At 46.2% G+C, this 21,644-nt stretch overlaps 1 protein-coding gene across 1 annotated transcript; it reads right to left on the reverse strand.

The window, feature by feature from the left end:
- Positions 1 to 434: 434 nt before the first annotated feature.
- SOX4 (SRY-box transcription factor 4) lies at positions 435 to 4,964 on the reverse strand. The gene is given in 2 exon segments (XM_039549547.1): positions 435 to 3,374; positions 3,377 to 4,964. Coding segments are annotated over 2 exon segments (1,299 nt in total). The 5' UTR covers positions 4,068 to 4,964; the 3' UTR covers positions 435 to 2,766.
- Positions 4,965 to 21,644: the final 16,680 nt, after the last annotated feature.

Raw genomic sequence — 21,644 nt, forward strand, 5'->3', positions numbered from 1 at the left:
AAACAAGACACACCTGCCCCGAAGGGGCTGGGGGTGTAGCAATGATGACAAGAGCAGCGCAGTGTTAGGGTTCAGTTCCAGCTGATTTTATTTCCTTCCCGAAGAAAAAAAAACAAAACAAAACAAAACAAAGAAAAAAAAAAAAAACCAAACAAAAAAACAGAAAAAAAAAAACCCCAAACAAAACAAAAAAAAGAGAGGTTATTTACAGAAGGTATATCAACAATCTGACAGGCAGTGAACTTGACATGGTTAGCTGGCATGATTTTTTTTCTTTTTCTTTTACTCCTTTCCCCACGTTGTGTTGTGGGTGATCGTAGACAAAAAAAAAAAAAATCTACACAGCATATTGCACAGGATGGATGACCAAAAAAGAACAAAAAAAAAGAACAAAAAAGTTAAACCCTTAACGGAACCACCTCATTAGGCAGACGTCCTAGTGCCTGTCATGTTATATTAACATACATAAACACACAATCTTCTTTTTTGCTTATTATAATACAGACTTAAATGTACAAAGATGTTTTCACTTTCTTCATCTTAAACACAACAGCTATAAACCTGAATACATATGCTATCATCATGCCATAAGAGACTAAAACAATTATATTTAGCGACAAATAGAAAGGATTAAATAGTCAAATACAAGAATGAAAAATGCAGTACATAGTGTCGCGAACTCAAACCGGCATTTCGATAGATCCAGTGGTTTAAACGGCACGTTTTTGCTTAGAAAAAAAGTGCAAAAGATGTGGTTTACAAGTTAAAGGTACAGGATCCCTTCTGTGTAAATGCACCAGTTGCTTCACTTCATCCGGGGACAGGTGGCTCCCCAAAACGGTAGCATACAGCGTAAATCCCTTCCCCCGGCCCCCTCCGCGCAGAGGCAGGGGGCTGCGGAGCGGGCAGCGGCGGGGGCGGTGAGGGATGCTGTCACTTTAAGATGCCTGCAGATTGGAGTGTAAACATGGACAAAATAGGGGCTGATTCGTGGGTGTGTGAGAGTGTGAGTGAGCGTGAGCGCGCACACGCGTGTGAGATACTAACCAGCGGCCCTGTTGTTAAAATCAGGAAATCCAAACAGCGATTTACACCGATTTACACCCCCTTTATATATTTTTTACAAAAATACACTGAGAAAATAATCAAACGTTTTCATCTCTCTTCTCTTTTTGTTTTTAAAAGTGTCAAAAGTCTACATTTAAATATAAAAAATTAAAAGTTAAAACTCTAGCCCTTCAGTGAAGGAGACATAAAAATGGTGCGGGTAACAACGAGAACTACCAAAAAAGGACAAAGAAATACAAAGTCAAAAATGTTTGGCCAGTATAAATACGTCCACTTATAAAATGGCATCCGATTACATTTACAAGAAAAAAAAAAAAAAAAAAAAAACAAAACAATACGAGGATGGAGCATCGGTGAGAAAAAACAGTCTTTTCATTTACAGCTATAAGGAACAAACACATACATACTCTGAGAAAAAATTTGGTCCTGAATTTTCATTTTTTTTAAAGTCCAGCACAGATTTGAGTTGCGTTTGAATCCTTTAAAGAGTTAAGAATGAAAAAAAGCTGGTGATATTTTTGTAGGAATCAAACATAGCGCCATCTATCTGCTTTTATATTATCCTAACACTAGTTTTGTTTTTCTTAAACTGTTCAACAGTCTTACAGAAATCTTGAAAAGATAGACAGTATAACATGCTATATTAAACCCCACCAGTGAAATAATCCAACACCATCACGATTCTGAGTAAGAAGAAAAAAACTACTTTTTTTTTGTATTTTCGGGTTTGTTTTTTTTTTGTTGTTGGTTTTTTGTTTTTTTTTTTGCAAAAGCCATCGCCCTCCGTTTCCCCTGTACCACATCATGACAGAAACTGTTCCCATTCGGTCTCTGTTTCAAAAGAAGTTTTCAGTGTTCTTGAACTTTCAGCCTTATTTTTCTCTCTACATATTACATGAGGTGACTGAGAAAAGCGCTGCCGCCACCTCATCTGTACGTGCAAATCCATTTCAGTTCATTATTATTTCCCCCCATCGTATTTCCAAGACAGCTCTCAAGTGTAAGTCTGGCTCTTCTCCGCTTAACTAGGATCTCAGTCCAGCTCCATCCGCCTCCTCCTCCTCCTCCTCCCAGCATTGTTGCCTCCTCTCACCGCAGAAGAAACCGGGACAAGATTTCTCCCCACAAATGTGAACCTTGCAAAGGGTTTGGGTGGATTTTTTTTTTTCCAGGCAGTTCTGATTGCGCTTTCATAGGAAAGAGGGAATACTCAAGACATCCAGTATGCGCTCAGCACAACGCATCGCTCCCCCTCCTCTTTATTCGTATAAAATGGGCAGTAACAAAGAACCCAGAGGTGTATGTGGTTTCCCCCTCCCTCCCCCTTTCTCTGTCTCTCTTTTCAGGAAATAAAAAAAGGAAAAAGGACAGCGTTTCGCTCCCGCCAGTCTCTCAAAAAGCACCGTCAGGCTCCTCTCTCGGAGGGGGTGTGTGCGGGTCCGTCTGCAGCTGGAGGAAGGGGACTGCTGGGCGTTCCGCAAGGAGAGGGCGATCCCGCTCCTTCCCCGAGCACAAGAAGCAATTTCTCAACAGCCCCTTCCCAGAAACAAACAAAACACCTCCTCCCCCCCTAAAAAAAACCCAAAACACAAACACCAAACAAAACAGAAAAAGACACAAAAGCACCCGGCGAGGTGGGCGAGTCCTGCCGACAGCCACGCGCGCCGGCGCCTCCTCCAGCAGGGCCCGGCTCTCGCCTCAGTAAGTGAAGACCAGGTTGGAAATGCTGGACTCCAGCCAGTCCCCCGAGATCATCTCACTTACCTCCGGCGTGCAATAGTCCGGGAACTCAAAGTGCGAGCCCGAGCCGGGCTCGAAGTTAAAATCCAGGTCCCGGTCGAGCACCGAGGAGCTGAAGCTGCCCAGGGACATGCTCTCAAAGCCGGGGCTGGGGTTCAGGTCCAAGAGGTCGTCCTCAAACTCGTCGTCCGACGAAGAGGAGCCGGAGGAGGAAGAGGAGGAGGAGTGGGAGGACGCGGAGGAGGAATGCGCCGTCGAAGGGGCCGGGGAGGAGGCGCGCAAGCTGGTGTAGCTGCGGTGATCCGAGGGCGAGCCGGAGCCGGAGGGCGAGGGGCAAGCGACGCCGCCGCAGTCCCCGTCGGGCCGGCCCGCGCCGCCGCCCCCCTCCTCGTAGAGGCTCAAGGGGTCTCCGGTCTCCGCCGAGCTGCTCAGCGTGGGGCTGCCGGGCACGGCGCCACTGGGGGAGGCGGAGGCGGCCGCCGCCTGCCCGCTACCGAAGATGTAGACCCGCTTCAGCTTCTTCTCGGCCAGCGGCTTGCCGGGTCCCGAGGGCGCGCCCGCCGCCCCCGGGGCTTGTAGAGCGCCTGGTGCTCGGGCGGCAGCAGCGCGGCCGACGGCTCCCCGGGGAAGGGGGCGGCCTTGCCCCCCGCCGCCTTGCCGTGGGGCTTGCCGCCCGCGCCCGCGCCACCGCCGCCCGCGGGGGAGGGCTTGGAGCCGCCGCCGCCGCCCTTCTTCGGGGCGGGCTTGGCGGGGGCCGCGGGGCCGCCGGAGCCGCCGCCCGCGCTGCCCCCGCCGGCGCCGCCCCCGCCGCCCTTGTCCGCCTTGTCGCCGGGCTTGGCGGAGCTGTTGCCCGACTTCACCTTCTTCCTGGGCCGGTACTTGTAGTCAGGGTAGTCCGCCATGTGCTTGAGGCGCAGCCGCTCCGCCTCCCGGATGAAGGGGATCTTGTCGCTGTCCTTGAGCAGCTTCCAGCGCTTGCCCAGGCGCTTGGAGATCTCGGCGTTGTGCATGTCAGGGGACTGCTCCATAATCTTTCGCCGCTCGATCTGTGACCACACCATGAAGGCATTCATGGGCCGCTTTATGTGCCCGCTGGGCGTCTTACACCAGCTCGGGTCATCCGCCTTGCCCCCCGTGGAGGCGGTGGAACCCGGCGTGGGGGAGGAGGCGATGCCCAGCTCAATGCCGGCCCCGGAGTCGGAGGTCTCGGCGGCCAGCAGCGCCTCCGTGTTCTCCGCCGTGTTGGTCTGCTGCACCATCGCGGCGGCGGCGGCGGCGGCGGGGGGCTCGCCGGGGCTCAGCGCCGCTCCGGAGCTCAGCGCCGCTCCGGCGCGGGGCAGGGCGCGCAACTTCTCACAGCGGCACCGGGACGGCGCAGCCCCCCGCGGCCGCGCCCCCGCTCCCCGCACCACTTGTACGTCCACACCGGCGCCTCGTCCCCGGCGGCGCGGTCCTCTCCCCCTCGAGGCGGCGGCGGCAGCAGCAGCAGGAGCGGCGGCGCCGCCCGCGGTCAGACAAGAGTTTCTGCAAAAGCAGCGCCGCGAGCCGCCCGTCCAAGTTTGCTAGATTTTTCTTGGGGTGTTTTGGGCTTTTTTAGTTTGTTTTTTTTTTTTTTGGAGGGGGGTGTCGGTCTGCTTTTTTTCCTCACCACATCGGGTTTCCCCCCTCCCCGAAGCAGCTGGTCCAGTTCACAAGTGCGTTCCGCCTGCCCGCAGCGTTTCAGAAGAGCGGCACTCCTGCCGCCGAAAGTCTCTCAGCGCTGGGCACGGCCAGCGTGCACGGCCGCGGGGGAGGGGGGAGGCGGCGCGCCCCCGAAGCCCCGAAAATCCCGGCTCCAGGACCCGTGGTGGCGGCGGGGTCGGCGGCCAGGAGTTTGTGCAGGCTGAATTTGGCAGTTGCGAGGTACCGAGCGAAAAGGAAACCCCTCGGGAAAAAAAAGAAAAAAAAAAAAAAAGAAATAAGAAGAATGAAAAAATAATAATTGAAAAAATCGCCGTAAAAAAAGAAAAATTAAAAAGCGCTCTTGCATGAACGAGTCTGTACGTCCCCGGCAGGAAGAGCGGCGAGCCGGGCGCCCAGTCCCGTCCTCCTCCTCCTCTGCCGACGGCGGTGGTGGTGCTGCTGCTGCTCCGCGCGCGCGGAGCCCCGCGGAGCCGCCGCCGCCCCCCACGCTCGCCCGCCCGCCGGGCGCTGCCCCGCGCCCCCCGCACGCCGCGCTCCGCCGGCCGCAGCTGAGAGCGGACCCCGCGCCCGCCCCGCGCCGCTTTATCCTTTCGCAGCCCGCCCCGCGGCCAATCGCACGCTGTATCCAACGCCCTCCGCGTGCCAAGCCCCGCCCGCCTCCCCGGGATTGGCGGCCGGCGCGGAGCGGTAATAATGGCCGCGTGCAATGGGAAGCGCCCGCGCTGACCTCATTCCCGGCGGCGGGGCGAACTTTTTAAAAGGGGCAGGAGGGCAGCTCCGCGCGCCGCCCCGCGCCTCGCCGCGCACGTGCCCGCGACCCCCTTACCCCCCGCCTCCCGGCCACGCTCCTCCCTCCCCTCCTCCCTGCCGGGGAAAAAAGATTAGGAAATCAGCAAAAATCATCATAGTACAAATAATTATTTAAAAAAAAAAAAGAAAGGGAGAGAGGGGAATCAAGCTGTTCCGCCCCCACACGCCGCGGCTGCGGGGCGGCGAGCGGGGACACCTGCCCGCACAAAGGGCCGGGAGGGTGTTCCTGCCGTCCCGGAGCCACCTCACGCCCAGCGGGCAGCGCTGCCCGGGGGATGCCGGAGGGTGCCCCGTGCCCGTCCCCACGCCCACACGCGCAGTGTCACGGAGGGGTCGCCAGCCCTGGAGAAGCGCCCGCGAGGCGCTGCCGTCACGCCCCCTCCGCCACGGAGCTGGAGCGGAGCGGCGCAGGGCGTGGGATGGGACAGGCAGCGGGCACATCCCGCGGAGCGCCGGGCCCCGCACCAGTCACGGCGCTGAGCAACCGCTGCCACCCTTCCCAAATTCCCCGGCGCCGAACGAGGAAGAGGTGTTGCCCTTATCGCGCTTTTACCCTCCGACCCCCCTTCTGCGTTTCGCTACCTGCCGCTCCCGTATGGCGCGGTCCCGCCGCGACGCCCGATCCCAATCCCGGTGAGAAGCTGTGGCTGGGGGTCCAGGCCCGGCCCCGCCGGGTCCCCAGAGAGCGGGAGAGGCCGCGGGAGGAAGGAGCGGTGAGCAGCCGGCGGGCAGGTACCGGCCCTGGGGCGGAGGTGCTGCCGTGCGTCTGCCAGTCCGCCTCGCCGAGCAGGGCCCCCCTCTCCGGGGCCCTTCCTAGGGTGCAAGGTGCTTTTCGGGGATTGCTGTTTGATCTCATGTGCCCCTCCCTCTGCCCTGCCATGAGTAATAGTGAAGAAAAGCAGGGCAGCGAGGTCAGGCACTGTGCAGCAGCCCTTAAGGCCTCATAACATCAACCTCCCCCTCCGATATTCAGGCAAAGGGGGCCGGGTAAGACCATAAAAACAATGGCAGTGTTACTTCCCAAAGATTCCTCACATCATTCATCAGGCCAGGGACCAGAAAAGCTTTTAGGCAAAACAGCTGTGAAAATTTTTGTTCTACACAACACCAGTTAAAAACACCTTTTAAATCAGAAGCAAAATAATGGCTGGATACAGCTAAAATGTCTAAGATAGAGGTCTAAAAATAAAGTACACATTTTTGCAAGAAAATTTATGGTAGGATCTTTTAGCAGACTTCCTAGCTGGCTTGAGAACAGACTTTGAATATTAAGATCTCATACTGGACTCAATGTACACTGCTTGTGAAGCGCTGAGAAAAATCCTGAATTCTCAGTACCTCCTTGGGTAGGCCACCTACATTACTGAGACTGTTTACAAAGGTGCAAATTAAATTTTTGGGTTTTTTTGCAAAAATAATACATTGATTCCTCATACAGCCTCTGGCCAAGACTGGATAAAATACTGCTTTCCTCTAGGTTGACGACATCCAGTGACATCAGTGGAGTTTCTCACCTTTACACTTCGTAAGTAGTAAATCACGCTGTGTTTTTCCCCTGCAGCCCCAAAGCTAAGATCAAATCTGTTTTACCCTATACCACCAACATCTACAGAAATGGAGGCTCGCAGTGGGTTTGGTGTCAGGAATAAGCGCTGGCTTTTGCTTACACTCTTGGTATTCATGTGCAGCAGCGTGAAAAACTGGGACTGGGAGCAGTCAGTAGCTTCTGGCTGCTCCACCTGTCAGCACGGTATCCAGCAGGATTTCAACCCCCAACTGTCGTATTTTACATATAAATATCAATTTGTTTAAACTACAAAGCAAGTAAAATATTCTCATGTTTCTAGACACAAATTAAAGCAAAACAAACAAAACCCAAACTGATAGGCAAACATAGAAAGAAAAAGCTTCAGAAGCTTTTCACTTGGTTAAGTTCTGCAAGGTCTTGACCACCATGAATAAAATTTATCTCCAGGTGAGGAGTTAAGTGTCTTCCTGATCAAAGCGGCCGCATCAATTTAATCTTGGTTCAATAAGCATGTATGTGGTATGGAGAGAAGAGTATTTTTTCCTGAACAAAAACTTCACGAAAGTGAAATTTAGAGCTGCTTAATAAAGCAAGTGTAAGAACACGATGTGAAACTCTATAAAAGCATTTTACTACAATTTCTTAGCTGTTTCCTCAAAGTTAATTGCTTCCATCCCTAATCCTCCAGTGGCGAACTGAAAGTACCTTCCAGCTCCCCAAATTTTTAAGCCTACGCGTAAAGCGCGACCATTCAGCTTCCGTCTAAAAATGAAGTTTTCAGAGCATTGGCAAGACTTCTCCGCGTTTTACAACTTAAAAAGCCTTGAAACTCCATTCTGTTTCCTGCAGGCTCGATGAGGCCGGGGATGCGGCACGGGACGCGAGGTGGCAGCGCTGAGCCTCTTCTGCCAAACGTGGGAAAACGCGGAGCTAGCGAACCCACGATTAGTATTTTTTAAATTATTTTTTCCCCCCTGTGGTTTTACGGAGCAGCATAACGCTGCAAGTTTCTGACTGAAATTCGGTGGGTTTGCATCAAAGAGCGGCAGTGCCCACGCAGTCAGCTGTACGCCGCCGGAACAGGGTGCGAGTGATGCCAAACCGCGATGCGGGGTTTAAGGGCAGGGGCACTGAGAACACCCTTCTAACACACCGGGATCTGCAGTTCGCCTTGCGCTTGGAGCAAGAGATATTGTTCAGGAACAATGCTATGGACAAATCTACTGCAGGGCTGGGCGCCTCAAGCATTGATTCCATCATTCCCATCTCTGGAAGTGTTCAAGACGAGGTTGAATGGGGCCCTAAGCAACATGATCTAGTGGGTGGTACCCCTGCCCATGGCAGGGGGGGTTGGAACTAGGTGATCTTTAAGGTCCCTTTCGACCCAAACCAATCTATGAATCTATGATTCTATGATTGATTGCAGATTTTATGTGTGAATGAGCACGCAGTCCCCACCGGTTAAAACGTCTTAAGGACACGCAGATTTAGCACCGTTCTTTTTTCCCCTCCTCTTCTGCTTTCAACTGAGGATTACCAGCGCACAGGCTCCTTTAACTGCAGCCCTTGCCGTTGATCTTTTCCACACCCCCAGCTCCGTAGGCTGTGGGAAGTGCTTTGCAGCTTACTCCATCTGAGCTCTCGGGAGCAGACCTTCCCTCCCGTGAGCGTGTTCCTGCGTGCCCTCGCGGGCTCGGAGCGCTTCCCTGCCCTGGCGCTGAGCAGCCAGAGGCCCCCGCAGCTGCTGCGGCCGCCTCTTCCCCTCTGCAGCCGCCCGCGCTCCGCAGCCGCCGGGGCCCGGCGAGCTCGGCTTCATTAACACGCTCGTCAATTCCGCGCTGTGACCCGAGCAGGCGCCCCCGCCGCGCTGCGCACAGCCGCCGCTCGCAGGGCTGCGCGGAGCCGCGCGGTGGGCGCTCCGCGGGGATGTGTGCCCGCAGGGCGCGGCTCCCCGCGCCCCCCGCCGTCCCCCGAGGTCCCCGCGGCGGGGCGGGGCCAGGTGGCGGCGGCCCCGCGGGACTGAACGCGCGTGGGCCGTGCTCACCCGCACGGGAGGAGCAGGGCTCTCACCCCGGCGCGTCCGGAGCAGTGACATCCGAGGGTCGCCCAGCGACCCTACAGGACGCGCTGCAGGGAATGAATGAAAGGCGATTCACAGACATCTTGCTTCCGTGCCCCCGTGATAGGCATCCACAGGGTGTGGAAAGGCAGCATCTTATTTATCTTGAAAAAACCCCAGTATTATTTCTGAGTGTTTTCCTCTCTGCGACCAAAATTCGCCTCTGTAATACACATTTTTCCTGGCATTCTGTGCCACATTTGAAATAGGTGTATTTGGGTTATTTTAGCCTTTTTGAACTGCAAATGAGGAGGCCAGAGCGGAGGTATGCTGCTGAAGAACACATTCCCCACCACCTTTCTATTGCCTATTTTGATCCAAAGAAAATAGATGAGATTCTTGCCATTAAGGGAAAAAAAAGAAAAAAAAAAAAAGGAGCCGTGTCTTTTAAAATAACGTGATGATAACACATATTCATCAAAGATCAAAGAAGAGCGCGCTTAAGGATCAGAGGTGTAAACTGAGACATGAAAGTGGGCCCTCCTTCTTCGTCCTGTTTGCAAGAAGAAAACTCCATTGTACAATTGCATCGCTCCTATTCACAGTGTACCTTTATTTAACGTGATTCATAAGTGCTTTGAACTCTCTCCGATAGCTTTGTGGAAAAGAACTTTTATTACTGGGAAGTGTTTTATGGAGGACATTATTTACTTAGGAGTGAAAATCTGTTGCCTAAAGTTGTACGGTATTGTTTCCTTCCAGACTGTATATTCACTTGCGTTTTACTTGAATACAAGCCGGCACATAGACACCCAGTGCTCCTGCTATGAGAATGCCAACACATTTCTAGCTCATTTAATACCCTAGGTAGGTAAGAATCCATTTACATATACATATTTATATTAATTCAGATATTTATCGCTTATATGTAAATGTTTTTTTGGGAGGGCAGGAACACCTCTCCAGTGATTTCAGTAAGAAAACATAATACTTTCTATCCTTTATCCACTTTGGTGACTTTTTAAGTTTAAACGTGTTCTCTAAGAGTAAAACAAGTTCAAAAAGCTCTGTTAAAAATAATAAAAAAGAAACTTGGAAAACACATTGTTTGCATTTACTTAGAAGGAGAATTGCAATTCAATCCTTATTCAATCCTGTAAGGTTTAGTAACTTTTTTTTTGTTTTTAGCAGCTTCATATAGGAAGAGCTTTTAGTTCATTTTTGAAGACGTTTTGGCAAGCCTTTGCTGCGAAGTGAAAAGCCACAAGGTTGAAGAGGAATTACCGGTCTGCTGCATATGTAGCAGCAGATTGCATATGCATGAGCTGCAGCTGCGTGAAGGCCACCCCGGGAAGGGGAGCCCAGGAGGAGAGCCAGCGGAGGGGAGCAGCGGCTGGCGGTGCCTGCAGCCAGCTCTCTGACAGTGCCGATCCTTCCTCCCTGCAGGAGGGTCAGGGAGGGAGGGCCCCACTTCTTTGGACCACTACACTTTTTGAACGTGTTCCTCGCCTCTGCCCCGTACGCTCCCTCCCAGCCATCTGTGTTCTCCTTCCTGCTTGCTCTCACCTTCCCCTGCCTTCTCCTACAACCTTATCATCACCACCACCCGGCTAACGTTCAGCTCATCTTTTCCTGCCATCTCTATGAAAGAGCAAACAGCTGCAAGCAGGCAGTTCAGCAGAAGCCCACATAGTACCAAGAATGTAGTAATATTTGTGCCCACTTCCACAACATCATGACGTCACCCAGACTTTAGCATCATTGATAAGAGGGAGCTACAAAACCACTGTGCATTGAACTAAATGTGGGTTGTTTCCAAAGATCCTCAAGTGGGATGTTGTGCACTATTAAATTCGGTGTATGAATATCTTCTTGTATTAAGAAAAATGTTGGTTGTACTTAGTCCTTCTGGAAAGGAGGCATAAGGTATTCCCTGTGCACATAGAAAAAAAGGGGTTTTGTAAAATGTAGATCTTAGCATTTCTAACTCAGTTTTTGTGAGGTCATTTCTTGAGTGATGTAGTCAAGATAATTAAATCAAAGAGGAAAAAAAGAGAAAAATATATTACATACTATTTAGTTGTGAAAATAGTCCTTTCTTTCTTTTGCAAGCTCTGGGTTATTAACAAGCGCTTATCCACAGGATCCAGCTCTAAATAAAGAAAATTCCTCTGACAACATGCAAGCAGTTGGGGTTATCCATGTACTCTAAGGTATTCTGGCAGAGGTAGACTAAGAGTGGTCTATCATTTACATCCTTAGAGAGTGTTTAGTACTTTTTATCATAAAATTGCCTTTGTACTCAAAAAATCAATCCCCTTCATTCAGTCCCATAGTCCTCAGACATTAATGGATTAATTCCTGTCAAACAATTTTTATTTAATTTTTCTGATGCACAGATCAAAAAAGCTACAGGAGGTTCTGGTGGAAAGAGGAAAAATACATTTAAATCTAAAATGAATGAGAGAAAAAAGTAATTTTTTCCCCCTTTTGTGCTCAGGACAAATAGAAGTCTGGCTTTCATCCTGATTTCCTTCCATATAATTGTTCTTAATGATGGTGCTGGTGTGACAACTAGTAAGTAGATTTGTTTTTAATCTTTCTGAATAGACTGCTCAAATGATACAACTCTGTACTTGCCAGGATCTCTTCTATAATCTGTGACCTACCTTGCTTAGGCTGTTTGTGCGGAATAAGTTTATTAGTTTGATATTAAACATGAATATTTATTTTTAAAATAAATATTTTTTCAAAACCTTGTTTTCTCTAAGAATTGTACCTTTTTGAACAGAATGCCGGAAGAAGGTGGTGGAATTCTACACTACCCTGTGTAATCCTGGTCTAGCTGTCACACTCAAGAACTGTATTTGGAGTTATCTCAATGTGCAGGTGTGCTCAAGTGAGGCAGGATGTCTGAATTTGCATTGCTCTATAGAGTTTGTATTTAAGCTAAGATTAGTTGCTATGAGAGATAAATTGTCCATATGTAACCTTGGGAAACTGGAATATTATACACTACAAGAATCAGGCATTTTCTATGTATTATTCAAAAAATTTAATCATGAGCTCCTGTGTTTCCACCAATAACACAAAGTCTGGTGTCTTAAATAAATATCAGAAATTAATTTAAAAAAAACCCTGAACTGTTCAATTTTGCTTTATAAAATTACTACATTATTTAAATTGTATAAGAGTATGCTAGTGTATAGTAATTTTGTGAGTTACAAATGCAGTAGTTGAAAAACGTGACAAATGTTGCGTTTCTGCTTAATTAAAGCTCTTCCATAGAAAGATTACCTGCTAAGCCCTTTGTTTGTTTTTTGGGACTGCCTTTGAAATTGGAGGTGTAAATCTTGTTGTTGAGTTAGAAGACATTGCTGTGTTCAGGAAAGACTGTGCACATCCAAATAGTCAGTTCTTATTCTAATTTAATTCAAATTTTTTTAAAAATCCTTATTTTAATGTCTGGCTGATGGGCAGTTCAGGATGGGGGTCACTTCCACAAGTTAGTAATCTGCTCAGAGCTACTGATAAGTTACACGATTTGATGCCAAGTAAGATGCTTTATAATGGCCTTACAACCCAGGCATCTCCCAGATAATACAGAAAGTCAGCATTTACACCAGCATTGCTTAGACTTCATCAAACCTGCTTTCACCAGGATTTTGAGGTCTACTCCTTCATGCACTCCTCCTGGTCTTTGTGGAGCTCCGAGGTGGAAGGTAGCGGTGCTGGTGGGCGATGCTGCAGCATCCCTACCCACAGACCATTCCAGCCCCAGGGATGGAATAACCAGCAGCTGCCCAAGTGTGCCCCAGGGCGGGGACGTTGAGGCACTTATTTTGTTTCACTGCAGATCTTACGGTTTTCCTCAGGCTCTCACCCCTGTGACATAAAGCACCAGAGAAAGCCTCTGCTGGGGCGGCCCGGGTGTTGTGTGGAAACAGTGTAGATGTTTCACAGGGTATGAAAGCAACCGGGATACAAGGCTGTCTCTTGGGTGTCTTGTACCTGGTGTGTTAAGTAAGGCTCATTCCGGAGGTGTGCGACTGTCAAGGAACAGCGCTGAGGCACCACAGCATGTGGCTAAAACGAGCACGTGCGTATGCACAGCCACTGTACTCAAGACTTCTGTGCATGACCTTGTCAAGGGGGAGAAAAAAATCGCTGGCAGAAAAAAATAGTGAGACCACTGGGGAAAAATCCCCAGTATTTAGACCATAGAACTTAAAAGGCAGAAGTGTGTCAAGTTCCTATAGAAATACACACTGGAGACACTTGCTTTTTAGGATAGATATACACTGCAGACTGTGGTGTGGAGTAAAAATACCTGAGCTAGCTGTAAATGAGCCATCTCAGGCACCAGAAACAATAATAATAGCCTTTTAGGTTCTTACCCTTGTTTAATGCATTCCATCGGCAGTGATTCCAGGGTGGCTCCAGTTCTCTGAGGTATTTACACAGCAGCTGGGTATGGGCTGTGGTGCTGCCCAGCTCTTGTCCTGCTGCTCCCCTGTGCACAAGTCTGCTCCCCATTCCATCCTGAGGGGAGGGTTCCACCAAGCAAGCACCAGCAGGCTTTTGGCTCCTTTGCCTAATATCACCAGCCCACAGCTTTTTGTGTCTTGAACTTTGTTTCCCTGTTCTCAGCCTCCAGTATAACTTCTGCACTAATTTCTTATTAATCACATAAAGGAAATTTAAACAGCATTCACCCACAGCACAGCTCTCATTCCATCCAGCTTTGCAAAACTTTACCTATGGGTAGTTTATTGATTTTGTCTTGGGAATCACACAGAGCACATAAGCAGAAAAATTGGCCACCTACTGATGAAGATAAAAATCATACATCACTTAAACTTTCTCAAGTAATCTATTTTTGCTTTTCCATTTTCTTATCCTAGAAATATATTACCATCTTTACTGCTATAAATGGAAGAAGTTTTGCTGTTCTTACATATATATATGCTGATGTATTTTGTAATCTTATATGCTTCATATCTATATTCAGTAACTGAGGTTTCAAAATGCATGCTGCTGTACATCCTGGTGTTAAACAGGCTTGAAGCTGCTTCTCAGAAAAGCTCAACATGTAATGCCAAAATTACTGCAAACTAGGGGAGCAGAAGTGGTGTCTGACTCTCTTTGGATTGTTCACAGATTTCTAAGCAAATCCAGCTGTGAAAGGATATCTGACACTCAACTATCTCACAGCCATGGTTAGACTTCAACTCAGACATTTGATTTTATTTACTTTTTTTTTCACCCCCTGCAATTGTTCTTCTTTTGGAACACAGGGCAACAGCGCTATATTAAGCAGACAGTGACAGGAGCAGTGGAATCTGTTGCTTAATGAGATCTGTAATATTCATGTTGGCTGCTATGATATGCCATTACTTAAATGAGAGACTTGTATAGCTGATACTGTCATTTGAAACAAAGAAAAATTATAGCACAGGTACATTTTCAGCAGTATGGTTGAGCAGTTTTTTAAGGTTTAGTTAATGGAATAGAGGATAATGTCTAGCTGGAGTAAAAAAATTATTCAGCTGGAGTAAAAAAAGGTTCTATATTCAGAGCACTCCTTATTAATCATTAAGCACTCCTTATTTATCATTCTGGCTTTTGATTCTTCAAATTGACTTGTGACTGCTAGGTCTGGTTGCACATTTGGCAAGTCTACTCAGGGCTGGTAATTCTTCAAGACACCTCTCGGGCAGCTTCCTTCCATGATAAAGCAGGAAAACTTCCTGCTGATTTGGGCTGTGGTACCAAGCTGTCCTGCCCCTGGGAAGAGTGGCCAGGCACCCATGAGCTCATGGCACTGCCTCTGGAGAGGAGTGGGTGCTGGCTGGGTGTTTTCCAGCCACGGGTGTGCTCCCTGGGCCCACTCAGGTTTGCTGCCCTCCCTGAGGAGACGCCAACCCCAGCACTGATGTGTATAGGGGCACAGCAGCTTTGGAGGGGACGAGCGCTGCTTTCTAGGGGGTGACAGAAGCTTTGCATGCCTTGGTCTCTGCAGCAGCCCCATGCTGCTCTTCACAGACACCCTCTTCTGCTCAGCATTTTGACGCCCACTCATGGGTAGGCAAGGCAGCATTCGAACACCACACGTGCAATGAGCCTCCTCTTCTTGTGTGGTTTTCCTAGGCAGAAAATAAGGGATAACCATCATCATCATCAACACCATCACCTGTTACTCAGGAGCTGTTTGTGACTCTCTCAACTGCTGGTAACTTAACCTACACTGTAGTTTTGTTCAAAACCTCAGGACGTCTTGCAAGGCCTTTGGAGTCCTGAAGACAATTTTGCTACAGAGTACTATTTCCTCTCTCCATCGGAAACACATTTAGATGCCTTATTCTGTCCACACTGGTGAGATACAGTCTCATTTATTTGATTTGCTCCTTCTTTCTTTAAAAGCAGGAGAACACCAGGGCAAACTTCGCACAAACTGTAGAAAAACAAATCCACTGCATACCAATTTTTTCTTATTATTTCCTCTATTGTTTACCAAAGGGAAAAAACCACCCCACCAACAACAGTTACTCTGCATTTATCAGAGTGACTAGTAGAAAGCATGTGATTCTTATGGTAAGCAGCAATTTACAGATGGCCAGGTGCAAACAACATATCTAATCTTATCATGAATTTGTTTTATTCGCAGCTGCAACAGTTGGTGTCAGTTAATAGGTTACCAACCATGAAGTATATTTATTTCCTTTTATCCTGCTTTGGGGCCACAAAAGTGATTTGCAAACTGTCCTAGATGTTGAATTTACATTTCATTTTTGTGTGTGTGGCTTTTTTGTTATTTAGTTAATGCTACTCAGGAAGAAAATGACAACATCTTTCAAAGAACCCATTTTGTTTTCATTTTATCTATTTCCTTTTCTAGGAATTTAGAAACTCTGAAGTAGTGTGCTCTCTGGATTTCTAATTTACAGTAAAGCACAGTGTTTTTTCAAGCATAATTTTTTTTTTTTTTTTAAGACTATCATCAATGAGGACTCATTTTTGCCTGTTTAGTTCCATCAAGTCATGTGATGGATTCACTATCAGCCTTTCCAAATAATCAAACACAATCTTTATAAGCTGGTCATAAAAGAAATAAGTATTAAATTCTCTGGCCATAAAATAAATTTAAATTTTAAATACCGGTCATAAAAGAAAGAAGCATTAAATTCTCTTCTTAGCTCCATGGCTCACACTGTGAACACCAGGATGTATAGATATATATACAGCAGTGAACCAACCAAATAAACCACATAACCTACAGAGCTTTCCATATTCTGGTACAAAAATAAAGATGCTGTTTAAAATAAATGTCCTTACTAATGAGTCTTTTCCAGTTTTTGTAAGGTGTGACAGTATTGGTTGTGCTATTTTTGGGGTTTTGCCTTCACTTATATCAAGACTATTTTGTGTTAGGTAAAGAGTGATAAAATAAATAATTCCTTGATAGCTATATATATATATATTGCTTACATTTATCTTCAAATCTGCTTCCCAACAAAAGGAGTTTTAATAATAAAGAGCACAATTATTAACACATTTCCATGTGTGTAAGTCAGATGTTCTTGAAAGTAATGAAGTTGCACACGTAAATGAGTTTAAAAAAATACAAAGAGAAAAGAACTCCAAATTTTGATCCTGATGATGGTTTTAAAATACACAACCAGCAGAATCTTATCATTGGCATAGAGCACTATATATGCATAGTAATTGGAAATAGTTAAATGTATGAATTTAATGGACCTGAAGAAATAATTGCAGAGAATAAGATTAGCCCCCTTCTCTGCACACATGGTTTTGAGGCAGATTGGAAATCCCTCTGACTTTTTATTCTGAATTATGTTTCCCTTTTTAACACATTTTTGTTGCTCTGATTCTTAGTCCTAGCATTGTATTTGCACTGCTGCATAAAACACTAAAATTAATATCTTTGCTAAAAAAGCCTATTAGCAGTTTTTCATAGACTGAGCATCTAAGATGAAGGTTTTAAAGCATTTTGTAATTTGATATAAATAATGATTGGGTGCATGCCAAGATTTTGCACAAATCGACCTTTTCTCACCATTGGCCTGTCTTCGAAGGCTCTGGTGTTTATCCTTCTTATTGCTCAGCACATTATTGTAGATGGAAAGTCTTCTCCAGCTAAGGCTAAAATCTCTCCAGATGTATCTACATGAGTTACTCTGTCACTGGGATTGGAGACAGAGTTGTCCAGATTGAATAATAAATACATTGTAAGAATGCATGAATTTACAGTTAAGGAAATCGGGCCATAACAGCAATTTTTAAGCTTCCAGCTTAAGGAGCTTTAGTTGTTGCAAGGTATAGTTACTGCCTTACCTGGTCTACTTGTCAAATCTGTACTTAACTTTCATAGACTGAGTATTTGAGTAGTTGACTGCTTATGCTTGTTCAAATGTGCTACTTCCAGTCTAAGGCAGAAGTTACTAACACGTGTACGCACATCTTACTGCTGTGATGCTACGGACATCACACCAAGTGAGTTCACTCCCTACCTGCATGTGGGGTGGGGATGGGGGTGCACGTGGCCTCACATCACCAGTGTGGGGCTTGAACCTTCTCCTTTTGCGCTTTTCTCTAAGACTGAGACCTGCTCTTAACAGCAGCAAGGACTATAACATGCTTTCCTTATCTCTGGCCCATCCTTAGCTCCTTATCTCCAGTACCCATCGATGTGATTTCAGTGGTTTACTGCCAAGCAAATCAAAGAAGAAAAGCATAGGAGCAGTGGCCCGTTTTGATGCTGAGGCAGGAGGATGTTTAGGCAAATGCTGCTGCTCTCTGGCCAGGTCAGTCCACAGAGTGGGACACCCTGTAGAGATGCTCAGGGCATCAGAGGTTCCCATCCACCCCACACTGAAGGGAAACCAACTGCAAAAGTGCGGAGCACTACCACTCCCAGCCAGGCTATTCCTCACTGGAGATCCACCTCTTCTCTAGAAGCTGGGGCAAGGTGTTGGAATCTCCCAATTCTCATGACATCTGCTTGCTGACCAAGGCATGCATCTCAGTAGCTTTAACACTTGGGTCATGTTTTCATGTTTTTTTTTTCTCCCAAAGCAAGGAGAGTGAGAACCTTCTGGCTGTTTGCCAAGGAAATACTGGCTTGGGTGCCATCAAAGGTCTCAGGGTATCATGATTCAACATACTTCCTTATTATATTACTATTTTTGACTGCAGCCCTCTGTAATCCACTGAAGGAAGTTTTAGTCTTAGGAAGGGCAGGGTTCATATCCTTTTCTTTAGAAACACAGGTGAGTGCACAGCTGAAATGGGTGCCATGTTGGAGAGAGGTGCTGCTCTCTGCCTCACTGTGACAGTTCCAAGTGCAGAACAAACCACCAGGTGCTGAAGTGCTCATCACCCTCTTTGTGTCTGTCTGTTCTTTTACTAATTGAATGTGGGCAACTTCCTAATGCGGGACACAACTTCATAAAACTGCCTAATCTGATGGGTTCTCTAGGGAGTGTTTTATTTTGTGTTTGCCTTTTGTAGTGCAGAGCATGGTCTGACTCCTAATACCATGCAGTCAGTCCTCAAAGCCCATACACCATTGCAGAGGCAGCAGCAACCCTGAACTGACCTGGCTCTCCTGTGCCATGAAACTTTTGGCTTTTGCCCTTTCATTGTAGGTACATAGAGTTGTTTTGGCCCTGGGAGTTCATCAGTTCAGAACCTGCATTACTGTACTCTGCCAGGGTCGAGCCTCTCTCCCTGCAGGTGGGTTAGGGAAGGAGTTCCCCACTCCCAAGATGACTTCTTAAGTCAGTCTGAGAGCTTTCTGCAAATTTGCCAGTTTAGAACTTGAAATGGTATTGGATTCATTTTGCTTTTTAATGACTAAACACTTCTTTATTTTAATAATGGTGCTTCAGTCACCCAAGTAGTCATTATTCCTGACAGTGTACAGGTGAGCATATGGAATTCAGAATATGCTACTAAAACAATGCTCTGTCAGATTTCAGAGCAAGAAAACACAACTTTTTTTACCCTCACAGAATATTATTTTTTATTATGGACAGTTTTGTTGAAGTACAGAATTTTAGATTTTAGAAGTAATCTTCTGTCTCTTGGCTTAGGGGAGAGATTTATGAGAAGGGGTAAGAAATGCTTCCTGTCCTTCCTAAATTTATTAAGATACACCTTGATTCCAAGCCTTAAAAAGACTGTTACCAGTCTCAGATGCTGCCTCTACAGCAGGTGGGCATAAATTTAAACATTAGCCTCAGCTAAGGGAAGTGAGTGCTGTTATTTGAAGGATGCAGGAACTTCCCTTTCCATTCACAGCAAACCTTCTGGAGAGTGACCGTTCTCCCTGGACTGTGCAGCACCATTTGTTGCCCGCATCAGTGTGTAGGAGAAAGCATGGCTCTCAGCGGTCTCTAAACTCTAACAAACCTCATAGGTATCCCACAGCAGGAACCCTTCTGTTTGTGCTCCAGACTTGAGATTTCATTTTGTCAGCCAAAGTCCTCTGCTGGATATAAACTCAGCCAGGGAAAGACAGGATCATCCATTGGAGCCAGGAAACGACCTTTAGTTTTGACACAAGTCTAAACAGGGACAGATGATACTGTTGGTACCTTTGGTGCTCCCAGTAATAATTGAGTTTTCAGAGCAAAATTAGATTGAGGTGATAAAAAGAAATATCTTTGATCCTCATCAGTCCAGGCAGTATAGTGTACAGATGGTAGATGGGACAAACACAGTCTTGGCTCTACAAAAGGGGTCTTCTGGCCGAGTAACTCAAAGGCTGCAGTAGATAAAATAAAGAATTCTCTAGGAAAACAAAAAGAAGGATTTAGAGGTCGGTAAAATATTTGATTCAGTGGTGCACAGGAAATAATTAAAGTGGAGAAGATGGGGAAATTTCATTTGTGAGGTTAGTGAGGCATGGGGGCAGGGAGATCAGCTCTGGGGGCTGCTGAAAAGGGAAGGTTTGACCTGGAGGGAAGCTCATCGTGAAGTCAACAAGGATTGGCCCTGACATTGTTTTCATTTTAGTATTTTCATTAATGATTTGGAAGCACATTAAGGAAATCTGCTCATAACTCAAAGAGGCACTGGGTTACCATATGAATGGGGCAGGAGAAAAGGGCTGCAAAAGTACAGAGTGCAAGTCCAAGCTTGTAGAGGCTACCAGCAATCATTACTCCTGTGGGATAAGCGTTTGGTGCTTATAAATGATAAAGGCAGATGGAGCATTCTGGATATACAAGTCTGTCACAGCAAGGTTAGTATCTTTCAAGGTGCAGCAGCCACAGAAAGCCATAAATTTAATAATTTCATAAATCATAGTGATCCTAAGATCAATCTCATTTTCTTCAACGGAGGTTTTGCAAAGCATTAATACTGTTATACACGGCCCTGGTAAGATACCAGTGAGAAACCTGGGACACTAGTCATTGATTTTTCAGAAAAGATGAATTCAGACTAGTATAGATTTAGAGAATAGTCAGTCCCTAAGGGAGTGGAGATATCTGACAGGTGTATGGAGGCTAAAAAAGATGGGCTTCTTTAATCTGGCAGTCTAGAGGCAGAGGCGGGGGGACTTCTACTTACTTAAAATAAACAGCAAATAGGGTAAAGAGCTCTAGGAAAGCTAAGCTATGAGTGGGGTTATCAAAGGATTAAATGGCTATAAAATACCTATGAGCAAATTGAGAACTAATTATTAAATACAAAGTTCTGCACAATGAAATTATGTGGTGAGAGCAGGACTATTTAAAACATAATTTAAAATGCTGGCCCAGCAGTCTGTAGGATATATTAGTAATGCATTTCTTTCATTTTAACCTTAATCTTGGTATTCTGTAAAAACACTTTTTGTATTTAATATATACATTTTTATTATGTAAGAAAATAGATTCTCTCTTGTCAAGTAGTATGACACTCTTCTTTGGATTGCAGCAGCCTTTAATGGTCAAAAAGCACAAGTACAGGGAAATTCTGTAGCCTCAGACTATATCATGCTTCCTTGGAATGACATGTGCATTGGCCAGCCTCATACCAAGAAGTGCAAGAGGATGGAGCACCATCAGTCACTCTGGGGATGGAACAAGCAGAGCCTGGTGGGCAGCTCCTAATTTTCCAAAACACTGAATACTAAACCTAAAACCCCAAATACGTGAGCTTTCATATTTCGAGCATTCATTATTTCATCACACTGTTTCACAGTGATGCAGTTCTTTGGGCTCTCAGATTTTCAGTCCATGCTTCAACCAAGCAGCTTCTCAAGAGAGCTGACCATAAAATGTGGTGGTGTTCCTAAGGAGGACATGTTCTTTTTTGGTCACAATATCAAAATGGACTTAACTCCCACTTCTCAGTAAAATGCCAGTCTGAGCTAGATGTGTGCCATGGAACATTTCAGCCTAAGCAATTTTAAGTATTGCAACAGTAAAATTAAGACAGTATCTTGCAGTAGGAAAAGAGTTGCTCATTCATAAGTTTCGGAATCACTTAATTTTACACTGATTTTGTTATATCTTTGTTATATCTTTGTTATATCTTTCAGATATCTGTTACATCTTTCAGAAGCATTGGTATAATATTTTTTAAATACATTATGACTAATTTCATTATATGGTAAATATACACAACTTTGTTTATACTGTCATAGATGCACAGTATATTTTGAACCTAGAATTTCGGTCTAACTCAACACATTCAATTGCTTAAACTTATTACCAAATAAATAACAACCATACAGCAACTCAC

This window comes from Corvus cornix, chromosome 2, assembly GCF_000738735.6.
Source record: "Corvus cornix cornix isolate S_Up_H32 chromosome 2, ASM73873v5, whole genome shotgun sequence".
Classification (NCBI taxonomy): domain Eukaryota; kingdom Metazoa; phylum Chordata; class Aves; order Passeriformes; family Corvidae; genus Corvus; species Corvus cornix.